The following is a 24,128-nucleotide window of genomic DNA, read 5'->3' as shown; positions in this document are numbered from 1 at the left end:
CCCTCCTCTCCCTGGACAATGCAAGCAAAAGCATCCAGGTCAACTTGAGGGTTGTCGTCCGGTGGGTGAAATGTCACCGGCTGACAGCAGAGGGGCTTCCCTCCTGGACACCGGGACACTGTGGTTGAAACCAGGACCTGGGTCCCAGGCACCGCAGGACCCCGAGCTCCCAGCAGGTGGATGTGGCTCATGAACAGGACCCCTCCCCAGCGCTTGCCAGCAGCAGCCCACTGACCGGGCTGCCTCTTCCTCCCCTCTCCAAGGGCACTGACCTCAGCCTCCAAAAAAGAAAAATCTGACAGCTTAATTTTAATGTGGGCATTTGATCCAGGGCTTGAGATAAATATAACCCTGTGTAGTACGGGAGAAGGTCTAATGGGAAATGGTTGGCATTCTTTCTGGGTAGAGGCAGGGGGAAGGGGGGGGAGGGGGGAGGAGGGAGGGAAGGGGAGAGGGAGGGAGAGGGAGAGAGGGAGAGAGAGCAGGCAGCAGTGAGGAAGCCAGAGCAGAAGTGAGCGGGCTCGTGGCAGCCTTGCCGGCTCCCAGCATGGTGGTCCTGAATCCAATGACTTTGGGAATTTATCTCCAGCTTTTCCTGCGCTCCATCGTGTCCCAGCCGGCGCTCATCAGCAGTGTCCTCCCCATCTCAGCAGGTCAGTGATCACCACCACCTTCCTGTCTTCTCTGTCGGGCCGGGGCCAGGGCAGGCAGAAGGGCTCCTGAGAGTTGTGGGGCTCTACTCCTGGCAGGGGGCTGGGGGAGGCTGGGAGTGGGCTGGCCATCCAGCTGCTTCCTGTCCCCCCGCTCGCCTCTAAAGCCCCTTCTGCTCTGTTCCCATGGACCCCTGCCCAGCTGCTACAAGCCATGGGCTCTTTAGAAATTGCTGCTACCTCTCCTTGCTTCCCATTCATCGCGCGCGTGATTGCCTTTTGGTTGGAAATTTGCGGGAGCCCAAGAGACCTGCAAAGGAGAGAGATGCAAGTCCCGGGGGATTCCAGAAACACAAGCCTGACCTCCTCCTTTGCGGTGGCTTGGCCCAAAGGGGTGTTGTGCAGTCCACAGACCCTGCCAGAGCCGGGGTGCTGACCCCCGGTGGGACAACCCACCCAAGGGAGGCCAGGGTTCCTGTGTTTGCTGTCTGGGGAGAAGCCTTCCCTCAGCCTCAGACAAGGCAGCTGGAGGTGCAGGGAGAAGCAGGTGTGTGTGTTGGGGGCAGCGGTTGCAGAGGGCGGAGTGCAGGCTGGACCTCTGGGAAGGGGTTGGTGGGCTAGCCTGGCCCCTGTCTTGCGGGACCCAGGGGCAGGGGCTGCACTGGGTTGCTGGTGCGGCCTCTTCAGACCTTTCTGAGGAAGTGCAAGTGTCTGGGGGAGGGGCAGTGGGGGAGGGGGCTTGTGACAGGCAGGCAGACCCGTGGTTTCTCTGCCCGCTGCCCCTCCAAGTCCCCTGAGCCACCCTCGGGGCGCTCCCCTGCAGAGGCAGAAGTTTCAACTAGGACGTGGTTCCCAGCCACTTGGTGAGGGCTTGTCTCCAAACCCAGTCCTCCACAAGGTCCATTCATAAAAAACAGCTCCTCCCTGGAGAGTTCTGTGTTCCCCGGCCCGAGGGCATGAGCTGGCCGCTGCGCTAATTATAAAGGTGCCGAGAGCTGAAGGAGGGAAGATGCCGGAGTGTATGGGAGTGGGGAGAGGCCGGGAGTGTGCCAGGTGCCCCCTCCAATTCCTGGGGGCCCGGCAGGTCGTCATTCTCCTTGTCAAGGGGGAAGCTTGAATTCAGGGTCATGAATGTGGTTGTTCTTAATCTTGTTGGAGTCATGAATTTCTTGGAGAAGTTGCTGAAGGCTCAGGGAGTTGGGAAACTCGGGTTTCTGGTGGCAGCCCTGCCTCTGGTGGGCTCTGTGCCTTCTGGGAGACAGCCGGCAGTAGATTGTAAGCACCCTGCGGGCAGGGACTCTGTCCATCTCCTACATCATCACTGCTTCCCCTGGGGTCTGAACAAAGCCGAGGAGCAGGCGTGTGGTGCAGAGGTTAAGATGCTGCTTAGACTCTCACATCCCATAGTGGAATATGTGGCTTTGAGTTCCTGGCTCCTGGTTTTTGGCCTGACTCAGTCCCTGGCAGTTGCAGGCACTGGGAGAGTGAACCAGAGAATGAAAGATCTCTCTGTTTCTGTCTCTCTGCCTTGAAAAAAAAAAAAAAAAAAAAAAAAGCAAGCATGGGTGGCGCTGTGGCAGAGAGGGTAAGGCCACCACCTGTGGTGCTGGCATCCCATATGAGTGCCGGTTTGAGTCCTGGCTGCTCCACTTCCAATCCAGCTCCCTGCTGTGGCCTGCAAAAGCAGTAGAAGATGGCTGAGGTCCTTGGGCCCCTGCACCTGCATGAGGGGCCGGGAGGAGGCTCCTGGCTCCTGGCTTCAGATTGGCCCAGCTCTGACTGTTGTGGCCAACTGGGGAGTGAACCAACGGGTGGAAGACTCTCTCTCTCTCTCTCTCTCTCTGCCTCTCACTCTCTGTAACTCTGCCTTTCAAATAAATAAATAAATCTTAAAAAAAAAAAAAAAGGAAAAAGGAAAAAAAGACAAGTGTCTGGCTTTAATAGGAGCTCAGTAAATGAATTAATGAAGAGAAACTTTGCTCATCTCTAGGTTGGGGCTTATCTTCATTTTGTATTACTTTATTTTTTAAAAAAGATATTTATTTATTTATTTGAGAGAGTTAGAGTTATAGACAGTGAGAGTGAGAGACAGAGAGAAAGGTCTTTCTTCTGTTAGTTCACTCCCCAAATGGCTGCAACAGCCAAGCTGTGTTGATCTGAACCCAGGAGCCAGGAGTTTCTTCCTGGTCTCCCACACAGGTGCAGGGGGCCCAAGCACTTGGGCCATCTTCTACTGCTCTCCCAGGGCACAGCAGAGAGCTGGATTGGAAGAGGAGTGGCTGGGACTAGAACCAGAACCCACATGGGATGCCGGCACCGCAGGCAGAGGATTAACCTACTGTGCCATGTTGCCGGCCCCTGTATTACTTTATTAAATTTTAAAAAATTCATCTGAGGGGCCAGCGCCACCATAGCTCAATAGGCTAATCCTCCGCCTGCGGCGCCGGCACACCAGGTTCTAGTCCCGGTTGCTCCCCTTCCAGTCCAGCTCTCTGCTATGGCCCGGGAGTGCAGTGGAGGATGGATGGCCCAAGTCCTTGGGCCCTGCACCCACATGGGAGACCAGGAGAAGCACCTGGCTCCTGGCTTCGGATCAGCACGGTGCGCCGGCCGCAGCGGCTATTGGGGGGATGAACCAACTGCAAAGGAAGACCTTTCTCTGTCTCTCTCTCTCACTGTCCACTCTGCCTGTCAAAAAAAGAAATCATCTGAGGGGCCAGCTATGTGGCATAGTGGGTTGAGTTCTGCCTGCAGCACTGGCATTCCATATGGGTGCTGGTTGGAGTCCTGTCTGCACCACTTCCCATGCAGCTCCCTGCCAATGCACCTGGGAAAGCAGCAGTGTTTGGGCCCCTGCCACTTGGAGGCCTGGAAGAAGCTTCTGGTTCCTGGCTTTGACCTGGCCCAGCCCTGGCTGTTGTAGCCATTTGAGGAGTGGGCCAGCCAATGGAAGACCCCTCTCTCTGTCTCTGTTTTATATATATAAAACTTTGCCTTTCAAAATAAATCTTTAAATTTTTTTTTAATTTGAAAGACAGAGAGAAAGATAGATACAGACTAGGCAAGGCCAGAGCTAGGGGCCTGGGACCTGGAACCCAATCCTGGCCTCCCACTGGGTGGTAGAGACCCAAGTGCTTGAGCCATCACCTGCTGCTTTTCAGGGTGCACACGAGCAGGAAGCTGGAATTGGAAGCAGAGCTGGGGCTCCATCCCAGGCACTCCAGTATGGGATTCAGGCATCTCAGGCAGTGCCTTAACCACTGTTCAAACACCCAACCTAGTATTACTGTATTTAGATAGAATCAAAGTGATTAACGAGTTCTGAAAGCTAGAAAGAGAAGATCCTCTCACTGTCTTCAAACTGTTTGCCCTGGAGTGCACACTGGCACAGCTTAGACATGTCTTAGGGTAAGCTTTTTTGCACATTGTGCCAGGCAGGACAATGCCAGGGAAGGAAAAGCAAGTTGGGGGTTCTGAAGACCCAAACACAGGTTTCATTTTCAGAGGGGTGGGAGGGACTGAGGCCCCTGGAGACGGGCAGCTGCAGGAAGCCGTTCCCACGCCTGTTTGCTCGGAAAGGGCAAGAGGATGAAGCAGGGGAATGAATGCCAGGCAGGCTGGGCCCCTTGTAGGAGGGGCCGCCCAGCAGGACCACTGGTCATGGAGGGACCCAAAGCAGGGAGAAAGTGGAGAAGGCAGACTCTGACCTGTCTCTCCTCCCATCTGACACCTGCGGTCAACGCCACCCGTTGAAGCCGGGGTCAGCCTGTGGGGCACACGGGGTGGAGGGGATGCAGGGGAGCGGCCCTGACATCCGCAGACTCTACTTGATGAATTGCTGTCTCCAGATCTGGCTGCAGACGGGGTCTTCAGACCTCCGGGGGACAGCAGGGTAGGCCCAGGGGACTCACGAAGGCAGCAACAGTTCGACTTCCTCCTGGACGGTTGCTCGGCTCTGTCCCCCTGGTTCAGTCACCATGGCCTCATGGCAGCACTGTTGAGAACTTAGACCCTGCAAGGGAGCTGTTCCTTCAGCTGCCCCTTGAAATGGAACTCTACTCCTTTGAAAATATTCTCCACAATCTGGGCTGGAAGATTCCATATTCAGAAGCTTGTTGAATTGTTTTTTTTAAAGGTTTATTTATTGGCCGGCGCAGCGGCTCACTTGACTAATCCTCCGACTACGGCGCCGGCACACCGGGTTCTAGTCCCAATTGGGGTGCTGGATTCTGTCCCAGTTGCTTCTCTTCCAGTCCAGCTCTCTGCTGTGGCCCGGGAGTGCAGTGAAGGATGGCCCAGGTGCTTGGGCCCTGCACCCGCATGGGAGACCAGGAGAAGCACCTGGCTCCTGGCTTCTGATCGGCGCAGCGCGCCAGCCATAGCAGCCATTTGGGGGGGTGAACCAACGGAAGGAAGACACCTTTCTCTCTTCTCTCACTGTCTAACTCTGCTTGTCCAAAAAAAAAAAAAAAACAACAAAAAAGATTCATTTATTTATTTGAATGACAGAGCTACAGAGAGAGAGAGAGAGAGAGAGAGAGAGAGAGAGAGAGGTCTTCCATCTGATGGTTCACTCCCCAGATGGCTGCCATGGCCAGAGCTGGGCCGATCCAAAGCCAAGAGCCAGGAGTTTCTTCTGGGTCTCCCACGCAGGTGCAGGAACCCAAGGACTTGGGCCATTTTCCACTGCTTTCCCAGGCCATAGCAGAGAGCTGGATCAGAAGTGTAGCAGCTGGGACTCAAACTGGCACGCATATAGGATGCTGGCTTTCTCCGCTACACCACCGCACCAACCTGGGGAAGCTTGTTGAATCTTCCTCTTCTAGGAAGACAAGCTGTGTATACACAGAAGTCACAGCCATCAGGAAACTCTCTCACTCTGATCCCATCCCTCGGTGAGTCCTGCTGAGTGCCTGGCACTATGATGAGTGCGTTGGGGACTCAGAGATAAGAAGGATGTGGCATCCGGGGTCCCTGCACTGGAACACGGGCAACCTATGCTAAAAGCCTCAGAGACAGCCGGGATGGAGGCAGGGATTTACAGGCCTGCCAGCAGGTGCTCTCCCTCCATGGAGCCAGCCCTTCCGAGAAGGACCAGGTCTTTGGATAAGAGGCTCGGTACATGGAGCCGCCACTGCCGGGTCCCAGAGGAGAACCAGCAAGGGAGCAAAAAGCATGAGAGGCTGGGCCTGAAATCCCAGCACGAGCACACACGCATCTGATGCACAGAAAACCACCTCTGGTCCTTCTCTACGCCTATTATCTCTGACTTGGGATACCTTTCCAGAGCGTCCAAAGTTCCTGTAGATCGGAGAGGGAGACACGGCTGCTTCAGACACCAAGACAACACAGAAGACAGCTGATAGCATGGATTGCAATAAAAACGATGGAGCATTAGGGAATGGATCTGAGATTTCAAAAAGAATAGTCTGGAACGCCTGTTCTCATGCAGCCCCCGAGAGCATCAGTGGCCTGTTGTCTTCATCAGTGGCTGGTCTTCATCGGGATGAACTTGCAAGGCCCAGTGAAGAAAGACCTGCGTTCACTTTCATTTGCTTCACAGGGGAGGAGAGTGTCAGATACAGCTTAGGGTGATTTCTATTGAAGAAGGCAATTGTTACAAGTGAGTTTGGGATCTGGTCTTCACCTTTACTGGATAATAAACCACCCTAATGCTCAATGGCTTGAAATAAGTCGGTTATTATTGAGGTTCACCTGTTCGTGGGCCAATCAAGGGTCAGCTGACCTAGCACGGGCTTAGCTGGCCCTCGGTGGGCTCACATATGATCTGTGGATTGGCTCAGCTCCAGTATCCATCCAAGCAAATCCCAGTATTGCTCCGTAGTTGTTCTAGTTCTAGAATGTGGAGGCACACAGACCCAAGGGCAATAATATTGAGAGAGGGGCAAGTCTTCTGCAGGTTCCATTTATGTGATTTTCACAGCACCCCGGGATGGATGTGGCATCCTTCCCACTTTTCAGTGAGGTTAAGTAACCTTGTCAGGGTCGCATAGATGGGAGAGCTGGAGAGCTGAGCTTTTACCAGCATAGACCAAACCTGCTCGTGTCTCTGGATAAACAGGTATATTGGTTTTTAAGGGCTGGCAGGCAGGGTAGGCATTTGGTGCTGCAGTTAAATAGCCACTTGGGATGCCTACATCCCCTGCTGGAGTGTGTGGGTTTGAGACCTGTCTCTGCTTCCAACCCAGCTTCCGGCTAATGTGCATCTTAGGAGGCAGATGATGGCTCAAGTGGTCGGGTTCCTGCCACCACATGGGAGACCCGGATGGAGTTCTGGCCTCCTGGCTTTGGCCTGGCCCAACCCAGGCTGTTTGGGGAGTGAGCCAGTGAATGGAAGATTTCTCTCTGTGTCATTGCTTTAAAAATAATATTGACTTCTGTCTCCTGTGATGGATTTGCATTTTGATGGAGTTTAAGCTCTCAGCTGAATGATGTGTTTCAGGCAGCATATTTTGGAGGAGTGGGGAACTCTCTGGAGCCAAGAAGCGCTTCACAAACATTCTCTTCAGACAATGCAAACCAACCAACTTCCAATATGGGATTTCCCAGGTAGGCAGGGGCTCGTGCGGTGACCTCTGGGTCCAGGTCTCAGAGACCAGACGGTGAGAAGACTCACATCCAGTCCTGTGGGCGAGATGCTGTGCAAGAGTGTGACTGCGGTCAGGCACCAGCACCTTCTGCTGTTGCCGGGACGTGACCCAGGGCAGGTGTTTTGTGGTCTGCAGGGCCCAGTGTCCAGCCTTGAGTGCCCCCGTCTGGAAGCCAGCCAGGCGTCCACTTGGGAACCATCCGGGCTCTTGCCCCTGGGTTACGGGCAGTGCTGGCCAGCTATTGTTTACTGTCCTGTAATGCACTTGCCAGCCGTCTCCTCTAATTTAGCTCCTTGTATTTCCTCTCGATAATAAAATTAGAGAAGGCTCTTAAATTAGAGGGTTCTCTAGGGATCCCAGGCTCCCCGCCGCACCCCACCCCAAGCCTCTTTATAAATCAGCAGGCTCATCTTCAGCCCAGACACACAGAGAGATGTGGGGTGAGAGATGGGAGCTCTCCCTTTGGATACCCTGGGACCAAACGCACCTCACCATTCACCGCACGCGAGCCTTTCTTCAAATCCACGTCCAAAACAACACGCAGCTCTGAAGGCACAGAGCCCTGCTGCCTTGGATCAGACACCTGCTACACTGGCCCTGTCTTGAGTCATAAGTTCTACCCACATTGCTCTGATGAGTGGTACCAGTGAGCCCCCAAACCACTCCCCCAGCTGCTCCTCCCAGCAACTCCTACTGCAAAGGGTCCTGGGTTTGAATCCTGACACTTCTGGTTACAAGAATCATTTGTGAAATGGGCGTGATGGTCCCTCTCACAAGACTGCTGTGAAAATTCAATAACTCAACAGCCAAGGAGAGCCCACTGTGTCTGGAACTGGGGTGCAGCTGAGGGCAATGAGACCAAAACCCCCACTCTCCCCGAATTTCGGCCTCACTGCCGGAACGGCCCAGAGCTATTGAGAGACACGGGGAGCAGAGAGGGAGTTTCGGACCTGGCTGCCCAATAACCAGCTCCCGGCTTCATGGTTAGCCTTTTGTGGGGGTGGTTTTTAAAATCGTCTTCATTGCTAAACATTTAAAACGTGAGTGACTTAACATTAAAAAAAAAAAAAAAGGATTTCAATGTCTCTTTAAACAAACAAGTGTCTTAAAAAGTAGGACGCAGCCCCCGGGCCCCACCTCCTGGATGGTGTAGGATGCCCCAGCCCGCGCATGCGCACCACGCCCTCATGCCTTGCACCTGATCTGCCTGCTTAGGAAACCACCTGTGCAGCGCGCTCTGGCCAGGTCCCTTGGTGCCAGTTTGGCCTCTGCTGTCACCTTCTTCAGCAGCCTCTGGGGTTCGGGGTTTCTCCCAAACGCCATAGCCCTGCCCCGCTCAGTGGGAAGGCCAAGGGTCTAGGCTGGCGCGCCTCCAACGGCAGCCCGGGTTCCAGCCCTGGCCGCATCACCCGGGGCGCTTCGCAGAAGCCCAAGGTCGGGGAAACCAGTCTCCAGGGTGGGCTGCTCAGGCTTCTCCCGCTGATTCTAAGGAATCCCAGCCGGCGTCAGACGCCCCCTCCAGGTAATTCTAATGAACTACAGTCGCCCCCTCCAGGGCCGGCTAAAATGCAGACCGCTGGGCCCTGGCTCCGGCTCCCAGGAGGTTCTCATTCAGTACCCCTGGGTCAGGGCCTAAGAATCTGCATTCGAACGCGCTCCAGGTGCTGGTTGGTGGGCCAGCATACCTCTGAGTCACTCTCTTGTGACAAATCACAGACCTAACGCATCCATTCTCTCACAGCTCTCAAGGTCCCAAGCCGGAAGTCAGTCTCAGTGGGAAAAGGCAAGAAGTGGGCAAGGCCGGGCTCCGGCTGAAGGCCCCAGGGAAGTATTCTGTCTCCTGCCTCATTCAGGTCTAAGCTGCGTTTCTTGCCCTCTTCTATCCGGGCCTCTTCCTCCATCTTCAAGCCAGCAGTGTAGCATCTTGCTTCAGTGGTTATATTGCTTTCTTGAGCACATCTCTCTCTCTCTTTAAAGATTTTTATTTATTTATTTTGAAAGGCACAGTTACAGAGAGAGAGGGAGAGACAGAGAGAGAGGTCTTCCATCCGCTGGTTCACTCCCCAAATGGCTGCAACAGCCGGAACTGGGCCTATCTGAAGCCAGGAGCCAGGAGCTTCTTCCAGATCTCCCACTTCGGGTGCAGGGGCCTGAGAACTTGGGCCATCCTCCGCTGCTTTCCCAGGCACATTAGCAGGGAGCTGGGTCAGAAGTGGAGCAGCCCGGTCTTGAACTAGCATGCACAGAACATAAAAGTACTTTCAATAGTGCCCAAAATCCCAAACACAACTCAGACAACTTTGAGCTGAAGATATCCAGTGATGAAGGCAGTAAGAGAAGCCGTGGCTTCCAGCCGCTCCTCCCTTGTAAACAGTCCCTAAGCAGGAGCGTGCTAATGGGGGAGGAGGCTCTGTGCTGGTGACCACCCAGCTTTCCCGGAAGCTTTAAAAATACACCTGGCCCTGCTCCATAGCCCAGCCCCGGAGCCTGAGGCTCCATTCACACTGCACTACCTCTCATGGCAACCAACATAAACACAGGCTCGCGACAGCTGTCGGGAAGGCCGTGGGGCTGCCGTCCACTTGCACTGTCCACCAGCTGGGCCAGAGAGATCTTCTGTGTGGGCTCCTCCTCCCACAGCCTCCCCCCTTCCTCCTCTCCCCCTGCCACCTGTCTTCTTGGTATCCCTCTGGGAAATGTGGGGACAGCCCCAGGGGCTTCCTGCTACTCGGGACAGCTCTCTCCTAGGACCCATGCTCCGGGCCTCTCAGGCCTGGCCGGCTGCTGCGGCACCTGCAGAGACCTCCCTGTCCTTTCTCCTTGTGTTGGAGCTTGTGCGCTCTGTGAGGGGTTTGTGGGACGGGCCATTACACGTGAGTTGAAAGGGGACTGCCCCTTTGTGTCCCAGCTGGGCCAACCCAGTTTCTGAGACCATGCTTCTTGGGGTGGGCCTCATGGGGTGGCCTCCCAGGAGGCTTCCGAATTCTCTGTTCCAGAAACCAAACGCTCTAGCACTGCTCAGGAGGGAGGGAGGCTGCAAGCAAAGAAAACAACCTTTGCCCTCCTCTCTCCCTCCACCCGAGAGTCGCCACGGGCACAGTCACTCAGGGCAAGTGAAGGGTAGAAGTGACACATGTCCCTGTGCTGGGCCTTGCCGAAGCAGGGTGGTCTGGGAACCACTGTCCCCACTGTGTGCACCTGCTCCTATGAAGGCTTTGGAAGATGGGTGTGGCTTGACGAGCAATCCAGGCCCTGAAGTCCTTTCTCCAGCATAGCTCCGGCAAATGGGTTCCTGCCTTGTTCTTCCTCTTCAATCAGCCGAGTCAACAACTCCCGCCCTCACTTCTCTCTGCATCTGCCAGACAGGCCTTCTGTTCGTGGCCGGTGGAAAGGGGCCTGGCAGATTTCTTGGCTAATGTCGTTAGAGAGCCTTGTAACCCAGTGCCGGGGCACAGGGGTAGAATTCAGACACTTGCAGTGTTGGCTAAGCCGCTTGTTCTCTAAAGAGACTCAGCATCCCCGTCCATAGAATGAACAGGTGGACCAGCTTGCGAGGATCCTGTTGGCCTTAGTCGCTCTCTCACTGTGTGGTTCACAAGTTGTTTGCTGGTTTACAGAAGTAGCATGCACCCAGGGACAGGGCCTGGGCATGAGAACCCAGGTCTGTGAGTTCCAACTAGGACAGCTCTGGGCTGGAGTTATAGCTCCACGACGTGCTAGCTGAGGGTCTAAAGGGTCTTGTGTTCATTTCTTAATGTTTTACTTAAATTAAAAAAATGTTTAAAGGCTTATTTATTTATTTGAAAGCCAGAGCAAGAGAGAGAGGGAGAGGCAAGACAGAGAGATCTTCTCTCTGCTGATTCACTGCCCAGATGGCTGCAACAGCCAGGTCTGGGCCAGGCTGAAATCAGGAGCTGGGGTTCTACCTGCGTCTCCCACATGGGTGGCAGGAGCTCGGGTACTTGGGCCGTCTTCTAGGTGCATTAACAGGGAGCTGGATTGGAAGCAGAGTAGCTGGCACTGAACTGGCCCTCTGGTATAGGATGCTAGTCTTGCAAGTGGAGGCTTAAACCAGCAGGCCATAATACTAGCTCATTTATTTGTTTTAAAATTTGTATTTATTTTCATTTTATTTGGAAGGCATGGAGATAGAGAGACATCTTGCATCCACCTATGTACCCCCCAAATACCCACCACAGCCAGAGCTGGGCCAGGCCAAAGCCAGGAGCCAGGAGCTCAACCCAGGTCTCCCACGTGGGGGGCAGCGACCCAACCACTTGTGCGGGGTGTGCATTAGGAGGAAGCTGGAATCGGAAATGAGGCCGGGACTTGAACCCTAGCACTCCCAAACGGGCTGTGGGCATCCCATGGAGCAACTTAACAATTGTGCCACACACTTGAATTTCATAACACCTGGGTTCCACATCCGGAAGTGGGGCTACCCACTGGGTTGGCGGCAGCGATAAGGAGAAAATGGGTGCATGCGTACAGAGAGCTGTGTGCGGCACGCGGTCCGCTCTGGGTTACTGGCTGCAACCGTGACTCCCAGTGGGAGCCAGGCCACCTGCCTCCCCAGAGATGAAGTTTCATTACCACCACGACCCCACCTGCTCTTATCACAGCTGCGGCTACTGGGCATCTCCTCCACGTGTAGCTTGAGGCTGGGGCAGGTGCGCAGGAGACTGCATCAGCCCCAGAATCTCACAGCATCAGACTGGGGAGGCCACAGCCTCACCTGGAGCAGGCAGACATGGTAAAACCTAAGTATAGTGCACAGGGCCATTGTGAAGATGGGAGGGGGAACGCGGGAAGGGCCTGGCCCTGGGCCCGGGGCAGAGCACGCAGTCAGCACAGGATTATGAAGACATGGGAGGCACGGCTTATTAAGCCTGAGGTCGCCACTTTGCCATCATCCTGAGCTCTCAGCACGGAGGCATGCTGATGGCTAGTGCGCCGGCAGGGGCAAAGCCTCTCACCTCCCCAGAATGGGCTGATCTGGGACCCCCACCCCCACCCCCACCCCCACCCAGCACGCTGCTGCCAAGAGCATCACCCAGTGGAAACTGTGCAGCCTAGTACAGAACCGGCCCCGGGACAGCCACCGCTTCTTCTGTCCAGTTCTTCTGCATTGAGAGAATGCGGTCCTCTATCCACGCGGCATCCTCCTTGTGTGCAATGACATACAAGGGGCCGCCGGGTCCCCAGGCCAGCCCTGTGCAGGTCCTCCTGGGCCCTCAGAGGAAGGTTATCAGACCGGAGGTTTTCAAATGGAATGCCAGCACATGATGGCTGATTCCACACTGGGGCTCAGTGTTCTGGTCCTGTACCCGTCTGCTGTCTCTTTACGTTTTGCTCAATTTTTTAAAAAGATTTATTTTATTTATTTGAAAATCAGAGCTACAGAGAGAGGGAAATAAAGGAGAGAGGGGGAAGGGAAGGGGGGAGAGAGAGAGAAAGAGAGAGAGAGAGAGAGAGAGAGAGAGAATCTTTCATCTGCTGGTTCACTCCCCAGATGGCCACAGTAGCCAGGGCTGGGCCAGGCCAAAGCCAGGAGCCAGAGCTTCATCCAGGTTTCCCAAGTGGGTGCAGGGGCCCAAGCACTCAGGCCAGCCTCTGCTGCTTCCCCAGGCCATTAGCAGGGAGCTGGATCAGAAATGTGGAGCAGCTGATTTGGGTTGCAGATGTGGCTTTACCAGCTACACCACGATACTGGCTCTTCAATTTTTTTCTCATTGTGGCAATAAAATCCATTTGAATAGATTCAGATCCTCCCCCTCCTCCATCTCCTCCTTCTTACATTGAACTCTATCCCGCTGTGTCTCGAGTCCTAGGACTATTGCTTGAGCTATGTAGCACTTGACAGACTACAACCTTTCGTTGTACCGCCCCCTCCTATTTGCTTGACTTCCACACTGGACAAGAACATTCATAAAACAACCTGACTCAGCTCATCAGACGATTCCTCTGACAACCCAGCCTCACTCAAGGAGCCCAGAACCTACTGATGAGGTTAACATACCACAAAGGGAGGGGCGTGGGTCACCATGGCAACGCCCCAGCCGCACAAGTGCTTGGAGTTTGCATGGGAGAAGAGCATTTGAGACAAGGAGACAGCCACCTGGATTCAAGCCGTAGCTCTTTTCCTGGCCACCTCTTAGAGCCTCAGTGTACTTATCTGGCCAATGGAGAGAATATTAACAACGGGTAGGGCTGTAGACCAGTGTGCATAAGCATCCGGTGCCTGTGACCCAGTTTTGTGACAGCTGATGTTTGCAGGCCACATAGAGGTTTTCTTTCCTGCTTTAGGCCACAGGTAAACTGTTTTTGGAAAACAAGCAAATTTACTAACACCTTACACCAGAGTGAATTACAAAGGAATTAAGATTTAAATATGAAGCTAGAGGGACCGGTGCTGTGGCATAGCAGGTAAAGCTGCTGCCTACAGTGCCAGCATCCCATATGGATACTGGTTCCAGTCCCATCTGATCCAGCTCTCTAGTATGGTCTGGGAAAGCAGTAGAAGATGGCCCAAGTCCTTGGGCCCCTGCACCCACAGGGGAGACCCGGAGGAAGCTCCTGGCTCCTGGCTTCGGATCAGCGCCTCTCTGGCCATTGTGGCCAATTGGAGAGTGAACCAGTGAATGGAAGACCTCTCTCTCTCTCTCTGCCTCTCCTTCTCTCTGTGGTAACTCTGACTTTCAAATAAATAATTAAATCTTTTTTAAAAATGCAGTTCTACAGAAATTTAAAAAAATAAATAAATATGAAGCTATAATATTATTAGAAGAAACTTGGGAGATTTTGGGGGGCAACTGTAGTGTGGGGAAAAGCCCAGAAATCATAAAAGCTAGTACATTATTTTACTACATTTTAAAAAAAAAGTGTGTGTGGTGAAAACAAAATCAAAAAACCAAACCAAACACGCGAAAAAGAATTGCAAGTTTTATCATAAAGTGTTACTTCCCTTATATATAAGAAAAAGTTATAAAAGGGGGGGGGGGCGGGCCAGTGCTGTGGCATAGCAGGTAAAGCCACTGCCTGCAACTCTTGGCATCCCACATGGTCACTGGTTCAAGTCCTGGCTGCTCCACTTCTGATCCAGCTCCCTGCTAATGCATCTGAGAAAGCAATAAGGACAGCACAAGTCCTTGGGCCCTACACATACTTAGGAGACCTGGAAGAAGCTTCTGGCTCCTGGCCTTTGCCTGGCCCAGCTCTGGTCATTGCAGCCGTTTAGGGAGTGAAGCAGCAGATGGAAGATCCCCCTCTCTCTCTCTTTTTCTCCCCCCCCCCACCAGTAATTCTTCTGCCTTTCAAATAAAGAACAAAAGAAAAAAAAAAAGAAAAAGAAAAAGGCCCACAACCTAATGGAATAACAAAAAGGATATAAGTGGCTCTAAAATGTATGGAAACATTCTCAGTCTCATACATTGTAACAGCAATGCAGGGGCTGGTGTTAGGAATTTGGAATCACAGGCATGTCTATTACCTATTGTAAACAACCAATTGAAACGTTGTTATCTACATAAAAGCAACATCTTTCCTCTGGAGCATACGATGGGATTTTTCTGTCTTTCAAAATCTGATAGACCCAAAGCAGGAAGCAGAATTGAGAGCTCGGAGAATTTCCGGAGTGGCTGCGTGAGGCTCAGAGTTCACCTTGCCGGCTCGCTCAGCTGAGAAACTCTATTGCTCCATAAAGCCCAAAGGGGTCAGCCCAAGGCTCCCCAGTTTCTGGAATCAGCAGGCTTGAGTGACTCAGTGGGCAGCCAGGGGCTCCCAGGAAGCTGCTCCCTCCTGCGCACCTGCCACGGAGGGGCAATGGGGAAGGGTTAAATGAGCCGCGAGGTTTTTAAATGACATGTGGCTGAAATGTCACTGTGGAAAAAGAAGGCCCCAAGACAGCGGCGGGACATGCAGGGTCTTTCCGCTCAGCCAGTTGTCAGCGGCTGTTGGAAATAACCCCACCCCCCCCCGTCCCTGCCCCGGGCCCGATGCAGCTGCAGGTTTTTGTCTCTGACCCAAGGCCAGAGCCCCTGAATAAGCTTACAAAGTTGGCCTCCTCTGTCAAGCCAGAACAGATTTAATAGCACTCGCTGATTTATGCGGCCCACTGTAATTGAATTCAGGGCCCAGCGCAGCCAGCGTGGGGAGGTTTCCTTATGTTCCCTTGGCTCCTAATAACGTTGTCTCCTCTTTGCTCTCTATTTACCGCATGCCATTTGGTCAAATTAAAACTCGAACTCAAAAAGCAGATGGCTTCCTTTAGATAAGGTCCAAAATAATCCCTTGTGGGAGGGGAAGGAGAGGGGTTTGTTTTCTTGAATCTTTTTTTTTTTTTAAGATTTATTTATTTATTTATTTGAGAGGCAGAGTTAGACTGAGAGAGGAAGACACACACACACACACACACACACACACGAGAGAGAGAGAGAGATTGAGAGATCTTCCACCCATTGGTTCACTCCCCAAATGGCCTCAATGGCTGGAGTTGGGCAGATCTGGAGCCAGGAGCTTCTTCCCGGTCACCCACGTGGGTGCAGGGGCCCAAGGACTCGGGCCATCTTCCACTGCTTTCCCAGGCCATAGCAGAGAGCTGGATCGGAAGTGGAGCAGCCAGGACTTGAACCGTTGCACATATGGGATGCCTGCACTGCAGGTGGAGGCTTAGCCCACTATAGGAAGCACTGCCCATCCAGGACTTGGCTAAAGTAATGACCAACCCGGGATGATGACTGAGCACCACTAGGGGGCGACTTTGCCAGGCAGTTCTAGACCATACTCTGCCTCCCCACCCCCACACATAACCCCCGCAGTGTTTATCCTTTACCCCGAACTGTGCCAACACATATCTGCTGAGCCATCCGTCTTAGTTCCTGATGGGCTTATCTTTTAAATTTTGATTTGATTATGATTTGCTTTTGTTTGAAAGGCAGAGAGACAGATAGGGAAGCAGAGAGATCATCCATCCATTGGATCACTCTCGGAATACAATAACAGCCTGGGCTGGACCAGGCTGGCTGAAACCAGGAGCCAAGAACTCCATCCGGGTCTCTCCTAATGACTTGAGCCACCATCTACAGGAAGCTAGACCAGAAGCGAAGGAGCCCGGACATGAGCCTGGGGAGGGCCCCTTTGTGCAGTAACTGCGTTTCCTGAAGTCTCCCGAAGCAGACAGTGGACGCAGGTCCAGCTTGCTCTGGCCAGGTGGTGTGCGGCCTCGGTACCTACCTCACCCCTGCCGAGGCTTGTCATTGACACACACCTGCTGGGCTCTTGTGCGGCTCAGAGGAGGACTGCGTGGGACCCTCACGGGATATTCCCCAGTGTGATCGTCTCACGCCTGGGCGAGGCCACTGCTACCTGCTGTCGAAATAAGCTCATTCTGACCAATATTGAGTCCTTTCTGTTTTTTTTTTTTTTTTGAAGATTTACTCATTTATTTAATTGAAAGGCAGTGAGAGAGAGAGAGAGAGAGAGAGAGAGAATCTTTCATCCGCTGCTTGCAATGCTTGGGGCTGGCCAGGGTGAAGTCAGATCCTGGAGCCTGGAACTCCATCCAAATCTCCCACATGGGTGGCAGGGCCCCAGGCACTTGGGCTGTTCTCCATTGCATTAGCAGGGTCCTGGATGGGAGGCGGAGCACCAGGACTTGGCGCTCTTATGGGATGCTGGCATGGCAGGAAGTGACTTTGCTTGCCGCACCACAACAAAGGCCCCAACATTCAGCTTTTGCCCACCTAACAAGCAGTCCAGTGTCCTTGGTCACAGGCTGGTGTCTTTCCTGGTCGCAGGCTGCCCTCTCTGTTCCGCCATCCGGGCATGCAGGTCCTGTCTCCTTTGTACCCTGGCAGAACCACCGGCAGGAGTGGTCACACACACATCCAGCCCCCTGCCCTGCTCCTCCCCGCAGGAGGCTGGGAAGTAGAGTGCTGGGGTCACTCTGGCCTGTGGGCAGGGGAGGAATAAACACAGCTGGAGAACATTCGGGAACGCTCACCTTCTCTGCCCAGCCCCAACTCTGAGGCTGTAGCTGGGGGCTAGGCGGGACCCGGCCAGCTGGCCTGCGGAGGGCCAGGTCAGCAGCTCTGCTTTTTGCGAGTCGTGAGAACTGCAGGAAGGCATGAGTTGGGGGTGGAGGATGGGAGAGCGACAGTGAGCCGTCCCCCAGGGGCTGGTAAGGCAGAAGGAGAACCAGCATCAGCCATGAGGACTGAATGGGAGAATTAGAGAGAAATGTGGAGCCCAGAGGGGCTGTAGCTTCGGGGCCAGGATTTTTGCTACACGAGGGCGAGCAAGTGTGCAGCACAGGCCGCCGTCCTCCTTCCTGGCATCTCAGCAAGGACACGACTCCTTAGTCACGGCCCTCTGTCCTCAGAGTCCTTCTTAACACAGCATCCCGGGGAGAGTGTGCTAATCAGGGCGCATTAGCAGATGACACAAAAACCTTCGTCCACCAGAGGCTGGATCAGAAGCTGCTTCTCCTCTGTACACTGATGGCATGGCAAGGGCATGCACACAGTAAGCACTCAATAAGTGCTCATGTGTGTGAGTAGACTCTTACAGGGCTCAGCCAGACCTAGGTGGGGCGTGTGAAAGGAAAACCTATTCTTTTTTTTTTTTTTTTTAAGATTTATTTATTTATTTGAAAGTCAGAGTTACACAGAGAGAGGAGAGGCAGAGAGAGAGAGAGGTCTTCCATCTGATGGTTCACTCTCTAATTGGCTGCAACAGCTGGAAATGTGCCAATCCAAAGCCAGAGGCCAGGAACTTCTTCTGGGTCTCTCACATGGGTGCAGGGGCCCAAGGACTTGGGCCATCCTCTACTGCTTTCCCAGGCCACAGCAGAGAGCTGGATTGGAAGAGGAGCAGCTGGGACTCAAACCGGCATCCACTTGGGATGCTGGCACTGCCGGCAGTGGCTTTACCTGCTACGCCACAGCGCTGGCCCCAGGAAATCTATTCTGATACTTGTTCAGGTGATAAGGAAGACTTTATCTGTGGCTACGCCATTGGCGTCAGGACCAAGATAATAGGGGACAGAGATCAATCTCGGCTCCCACACAAGGACAGTGGGGATTTAAAAAGAATTGCCCGTTCTTTCTTTTATTTTTAAAAGCATTTATTTGAAAGGCAGGGAGACAAACAGAAATGGAGAGAGAGGCAGAGAGGCTTTCCATCTGCTGGTTTACTCCCCCAAATGCCACCAACAGCCAGGACTGAGCCAGGCCAAAGCCAGGAGCCGGGAACGCCATCCGGGCCTCCCGCATGGGTGGCAGGGATGCAGGTACTTGAGCCGTCACCTGCTGCCTCCCAGGGTGCATGTTAGCTGGAAGCTGTACTCCGAGGTGGAGCTGGGATTCGGACCCTGGCACTTCAATACGGGGTGTGGCATCTTAACTGCTGTGCCAAGCACCCACCCCCCAGGTGGGGGTTTGTAGCTGAGAAGCAGGTTGGGATGTTGGGGTGGGGGAATTACTAAGAGGAGACCTCAAGGTTGGGGGATTCTGATTGACCTCCTTAATGGGATTCTGGGGGGAGAGAGATGGAGATGATCAGATATCAAGGGTGGGGAACGAGAAATTTGTTCAGAAACCAAGGGTGCAGGATTCTCTCAAAACTGAGATCCCTGAATTCTTGCTACAGCTGGGCTCGGCAAGGGAAGACCCAGAACCCAAGTTCAAGGCCTTGTTGGGCCAAGAAGCCCAAGCAAAACTTGGTTAATCAGAGAGTCTTGGTCAACAGGAACATAGACCTATGTCCTCTGACCACTGAGGTCTTGGGCTGGGACAGCAGATAAGTCCCCAGGCTGGGCACCCTCGGCTCCGCCCCCAAACATGGAGACAGCTTTGCTTCATAAGGGAATGTTGAGTCTAAGAGAAGGGTGCCTGAGTTATCTGAGCCCAAGTCTCTCTCTGGTGGGAGTCATGGTGGGAGGAAGCCACGAGGGAGAAGCCACTTCCACGCCGCGGCAGGAACAGGCTACGGGTGGGGGGCAGGAGTGGCTGGAATAGCGCCCGGGCAGGCAGTCTTCCAGGAGGGGTCCTCTGGCCTGGCCGATCAACTCCAGACCTTCAATTAAGACAAAACATTGTGAAGATGACACCTACGGACAGCTGCAGGAAGGCTCCGGGAACTTTGATTACAAATTAGATTTTGCAGGCAGCTCTGCTGTGCTGAGCTGGTGCCCGGGCCAAGGCACCCAGGGAACTTAAGGGCAAGGACTGGTTAGAGTGGGGGGAGCAGGGAAGTCCCGGATCCCTGTGCAGGACCCTAATGAGGGACCCTTGTCTCTCAACAATCACAACCTCTGGGAGAAGCCAACTCTGCAAAGGGCTTACCAGCCGTCTGGTCTGACACTCCCCATTTTACAACTGGGAAAATCGAGGCCCAGAGGGGAAGTGAGTCAGCCAAGGTCACCCAGCAAGTGACTGCCAGGGCTAGAGAGCAGGTCTCTAACTCCCAGGCTGGCACCTGGCTGAGGGGCACACCTGCCGGCATCTGACTTCAGGAAGTTCGAGCAGTCACTGCTTGTAAAGACAGGGACAGGGTTGGAGACAGAGAGGAACGAGAATGGCCGAGGAGAGGAAGACAGAGAGAGACGAACAGAAGGAAATGCCGGGGAGGTCCAGCTGTCAGGATCAGAACAGAGACCCCAACAGGCCCGCGATGGTCTGGTCTGGCCGCCGTCATTTTCATGATAACAAATCCAGTGGCTGACACATCCAGGCCCTCTCGGGTCTGAAGAGATGGAGGGAATGTGACCCAGAATGGGGGGATCTGGGAAAATGTCGTGCAGTTGGTATTTCTGCAATCATGTGGGACTCGCGTCAGATCACTCCCTGCCCCTGTTCCCTGCTGCCTTACAATCCATTTCTGGAAAGAATAGAGGAATCAGGGAAGGAGCGGAGCCTAAGCCTTTCTCCCTGGCCCCTCCCATCCTGGTCCTAACAAATCTCTGCTTTCAAGGCTCAGTTTGAGTGGCACCTCTGCGGGAAGTCTTCCCTGGTTTCTCACTCACACCTCCTCTCCCTCAATGGATATTCGTCTTCTCCTGTAAATCCCTCCATGTGTTCCAGTCCCATATCAGCCACACCTTCTTTCTCTATCTTGTTCAGTGATTATCCGAGAGGCAGGCATTGTGGCACAGCAGTTAAGCTGTGGCTTGGGTGCTGGCATCCTTTGTCAGAGTGCCTGGTTCAAGTCCCGACTGTGGTTACGATTCAGCTTCTAGCTAATGCTTCCCTGGGAGGCAACAGGTGATAATTCAAGCACGTGGACTCCTACCACTGCATGGGAGACCCAGTCTGGGGCTCCTGGCTTCAGCCTGGCCCAGCTCCAGCTATTGTGGGCATTTCGAGAGTGAACCAGTAGATGCTGTTGCTCTGCCTTTAAAATAAATAAACATAACTTTAAAATAGTTATCCAGGGGTATGCTGATTAAGGAGACCCTATTCTACTCCTCACTATCAACCCACAGGGCAGGTCTTGGCGTGCCCACTTCACAGACAAGCAAGCTGAGTCTCAGAGTCCCACAGCTACGGGGTGGGCAGCTGGTGCAGAGGTCAGTGTGCAGCTTGGATGCCCGAATCCCATCTCAAAGTGCCAAGTTCAAGTCTCAGCTGTGCCTCCTATTCCAGCTTCCTGCTAGTGCACACCAGGGAGGCAGTGGTGATGGCCCAAGTACCGTGATTGTATTCCCAGCTTCTGGCTTTGACCGGAGCCCCAGCCCTGGCTCTTGTGGGAATCTGGGGAGTGAACCAGCAGGTTGGAAGATTTCTGTCTGTTTCTTGTCTCTTTTTGCCTCTTATTAAAAAACGTTAAAGACTGATATTTTCTTTTTTTTTAATATATTTTTCTTTATTTTTTTAAGATTTATTTTATTTTATTTTTTTTTTTTTGACAGGCAGAGTGGACAGTGAGAGAGAGAGAGACAGAGAGAAAGGTCTTCCTTTGCCGTTGGTTCACCCTCCAATGGCTGCCGCGGCCGGCGCGCTGCGGCCGGCGCACCGCGCTGATCCGATGGCATGAGTCAGGAGCTTTTATTTATTTTTTATTTATTTATTTTATTTTATTTTATTTTTTTGACAGGCAGAGTGAACAGTGAGAGAGAGAGACAGAGAGAAAGGTCTTCCTTTGCCGTTGGTGCACCCTCCAATGGCCGCCGCGGCCGGCGTGCTGCGGCTGGTGCACCGCGCTGATCCGATGGCAGGAGCCAGGAGCCAGGTGCTTTTCCTGGTCTCCCATGGGGTGCAGGGCCCAAGCACTTGGGCCATCCTCCACTGCACTCCCTGGCCACAGCAGAGAGCTGGCCTGGAAGAGGGGCAACCGGGACAGAATCCGGCTCCCCGACCGGGGCTAGAACCCGGTATGCCGGCGCCGCAAGGCGGAGGATTAGCCTAGTGAGCCGCGGCGCCGGCCAAGACTGATATTTTCTAAAATGGTCCCACAGCTGCTCAGTGGGAAAACCAGAACCTGAGCCCAAGTTCATGGGACACCAAGGCCTGTTCCATTGCCGTGACACTGAATAGCACATTTGGAGGGCAGAAGCTGTGTCTGGACATTGTATCACACAGTGTGCTGCTCCCTGTGTTTCTGAAGGAATGAAACAGTAAATCAACAAACGTCCTTGCTCTCCTTTTTTTAATGACTTGTTTTATTTGAAAGCCAGAGTGACACAGCGAGAGAGGGGGGGACAGAGACCTTCATCCACTGGTTGATTCCCCAAACAGCTACCATGGCCAGGGCTGGGGCCAGGCAGAAACCAGGAGCTTGGAACTCCCTCTGGGTCTCCCATGTAGGTAGCAGGGGCCCAGGCACTTGGGCCATCATCCACTGCCTTCCCAGGCCATTAGCCGGGAGCTGATGGAAAGCCGAGCAGCCAGGACTCAAACCAGTGCTCATATGGGATGCCGGTGTTGCAGGCGACAGCTTAATCCACTGTGTCAGTGTCTTCCTCTTTGCTGTAGTGCAGGGGTTGGCCAACCGCAGTCTGTGGGCCAAGTCCAGTCTGCCTCTTCATTTTGTAAATAAAGTTTTATTAGGGCACAGTCACGCCCATTCCTTTATGCATTACCTGTGACTGGTTTTTTATTTGTTTGGTTGGTTGGTTCATTAAGATTTTATTTATTGGAGCCAGTGCTGTGGCATAGCAGGTAAAGCTGCCACCTGCAGTGCCAGCATCTCATATGGGTGCCGGTTCTAGTCCTGGCTGCTCCACTTCTGATCCAGCTCTCTGCCATGGCCTGGGAAAGCAGTAGAAGATGACCCAAGTACTTGGGCCCCTGCACCCATGTGGGAGGCCGGGAAGAAGCTCCTGGCTCCTGCTTCAGATCGGCTCAGCTCTGGCTGTTGTGGCCATTTGGGGAGTGAACCAGAGGATGGAAAGAGTTATGGTTGGGGGAGAGGGAGGGAAGGAGGGAGAGAGAGAGAGAAAGAGAGAGAGAGGTGTTCCATCCTCTAGTTCATTCCCCAGATATTACAATGTTACAAGGGCTAGTGCTGAGCCAGGCCGGAGCCAGGAGCTTCATTAGGGTCTCCCATGTAGGTGACAGGGGCCCAAATGCTTGGGCTATCTTTGCTGCTTTCTCAGGCCATTAGCAGGGAGCTGGATTAGACGTGGACATGAACCGGTGCCCGCATGGGATGCCAGCACTGCAGGCAGTAGCTTTATGGGCTGTGCCTCAGCGCCAGCCCGTTTTCATGTATACTGGCAGAGTTAAGATATATATAATACAGAGACTGTATTATGCACAAAATCTAAAGTACTTACTATCTGGCCGTTTATAACTAAGGTAAGCTAACTCTTGCCCTAGCTTTAGGTCTTCACTAACGGACCAAAACAACAGTGGTTATTGCTAAGTCCTCGTAAACTCTTTTATGACCTAGAAGATTGTGCATGCGTGTGTGTGTGTGTGCAGACTCCTACGCTGTGTCTGCCTGTGAGATGCACATGGATTTCAGCACGTATTGGCGTATGCCACTCTATTACTTCACAGGTAGGGTTCACTGAGAAAGGCTTGTCCATACACCCCTTAGATACCAGGGTACTTCCAAAAGTATGTAGAAAAATGGAAGTACATAGTAAATTAGTGCAAATAAAACCCCAGAAATCCAGGCATAGCTTTTCTGTAATGTGCATTTTCACGAACTCTTTGGAGGCCCACCATAGATACAGCTAGCTGACCCATTTGTGTTGCTGTTGTTGCTCTTAATTAAGTTCAGCTTTGTTGGCAGGGCCTTGACACAGACATGCTGAGGGCTGGGACTCCAGCCACGAGGGTCTTCCTAGCAAGACAGGACAGGAGGCTGTCCCGGGGTGGGGGTGGGGGTGGGGGTGGGGGACTTTGAGGCTTGCAGAGCAGGGTCTAGCTGGCTCTGGAGTCCAACCATGAGCAGCCTGTTTGCCGGATCCTACTCTGTTTCCTCTGAGCCCATAGGGGCGCCCTGTGCCCCAGCTCCTCACCTTACATCCCCCGGTGGGCAGGAATCACTCTATCTTCCAAGCCTCCCCTAGGCCGGCCTCTAGACCCCTGGCAGTGGGGCAGAAGCAGCATCAAAGCAGGGATTGGCCAACTCCCACCCCAAATGCCAAGCCAGCCAGGCAGTAGGAGCACTTGGGCGTGACCAATCTCAGGCCGTGCTCCTGGGCCTGGCCTCACGATGCTGAGCCCGTCATTCAGCCTCGCTCATCTGCTCACTGTCTCAGGACTGCTCTGCTGCCCAGGTGAGTCACTGTGTGTGTGTGTGTGCGCGCGTGCATGTGTGTGTGTGCACTGTTCAGGGGAGAAAAAGACAGACTTTTGGGAAGCACACTTGCCCCGGGAATGTTTAGCAACCTTTAACTGTTAAACTTCTCGGCCGGTGC

The 24,128-nt window shown here is 53.5% G+C and overlaps 1 protein-coding gene across 2 annotated transcripts in view; it reads left to right on the top strand.

The window, feature by feature from the left end:
- Nucleotides 1-463: 463 nt before the first annotated feature.
- The window catches only part of COLQ (collagen like tail subunit of asymmetric acetylcholinesterase), a 62,941-nt gene continuing 39,276 nt past the window's right edge, over nt 464-24,128 (top strand). Inside the window, exon 1 of one of the 2 annotated variants that reach the window (XM_008266031.4) lies at nt 464-653. In XM_008266031.4, coding sequence (XP_008264253.2) covers nt 548-653 — 106 coding nt within the window. In that variant the 5' untranslated portion in view covers nt 464-547. Of the gene's footprint in view, nt 654-23,913; nt 23,988-24,128 lie in introns of those variants that run through there. The other variant, XM_008266032.4, reaches the window with a different exon arrangement.

The sequence above is a fragment of the Oryctolagus cuniculus genome, chromosome 4 (genome assembly GCF_964237555.1).
Source record: "Oryctolagus cuniculus chromosome 4, mOryCun1.1, whole genome shotgun sequence".
Lineage (NCBI taxonomy): Eukaryota > Metazoa > Chordata > Mammalia > Lagomorpha > Leporidae > Oryctolagus > Oryctolagus cuniculus.
Note: the sequence above shows the minus strand (reverse complement) of the source record. Positions and strands in the feature narration are given on the sequence as shown.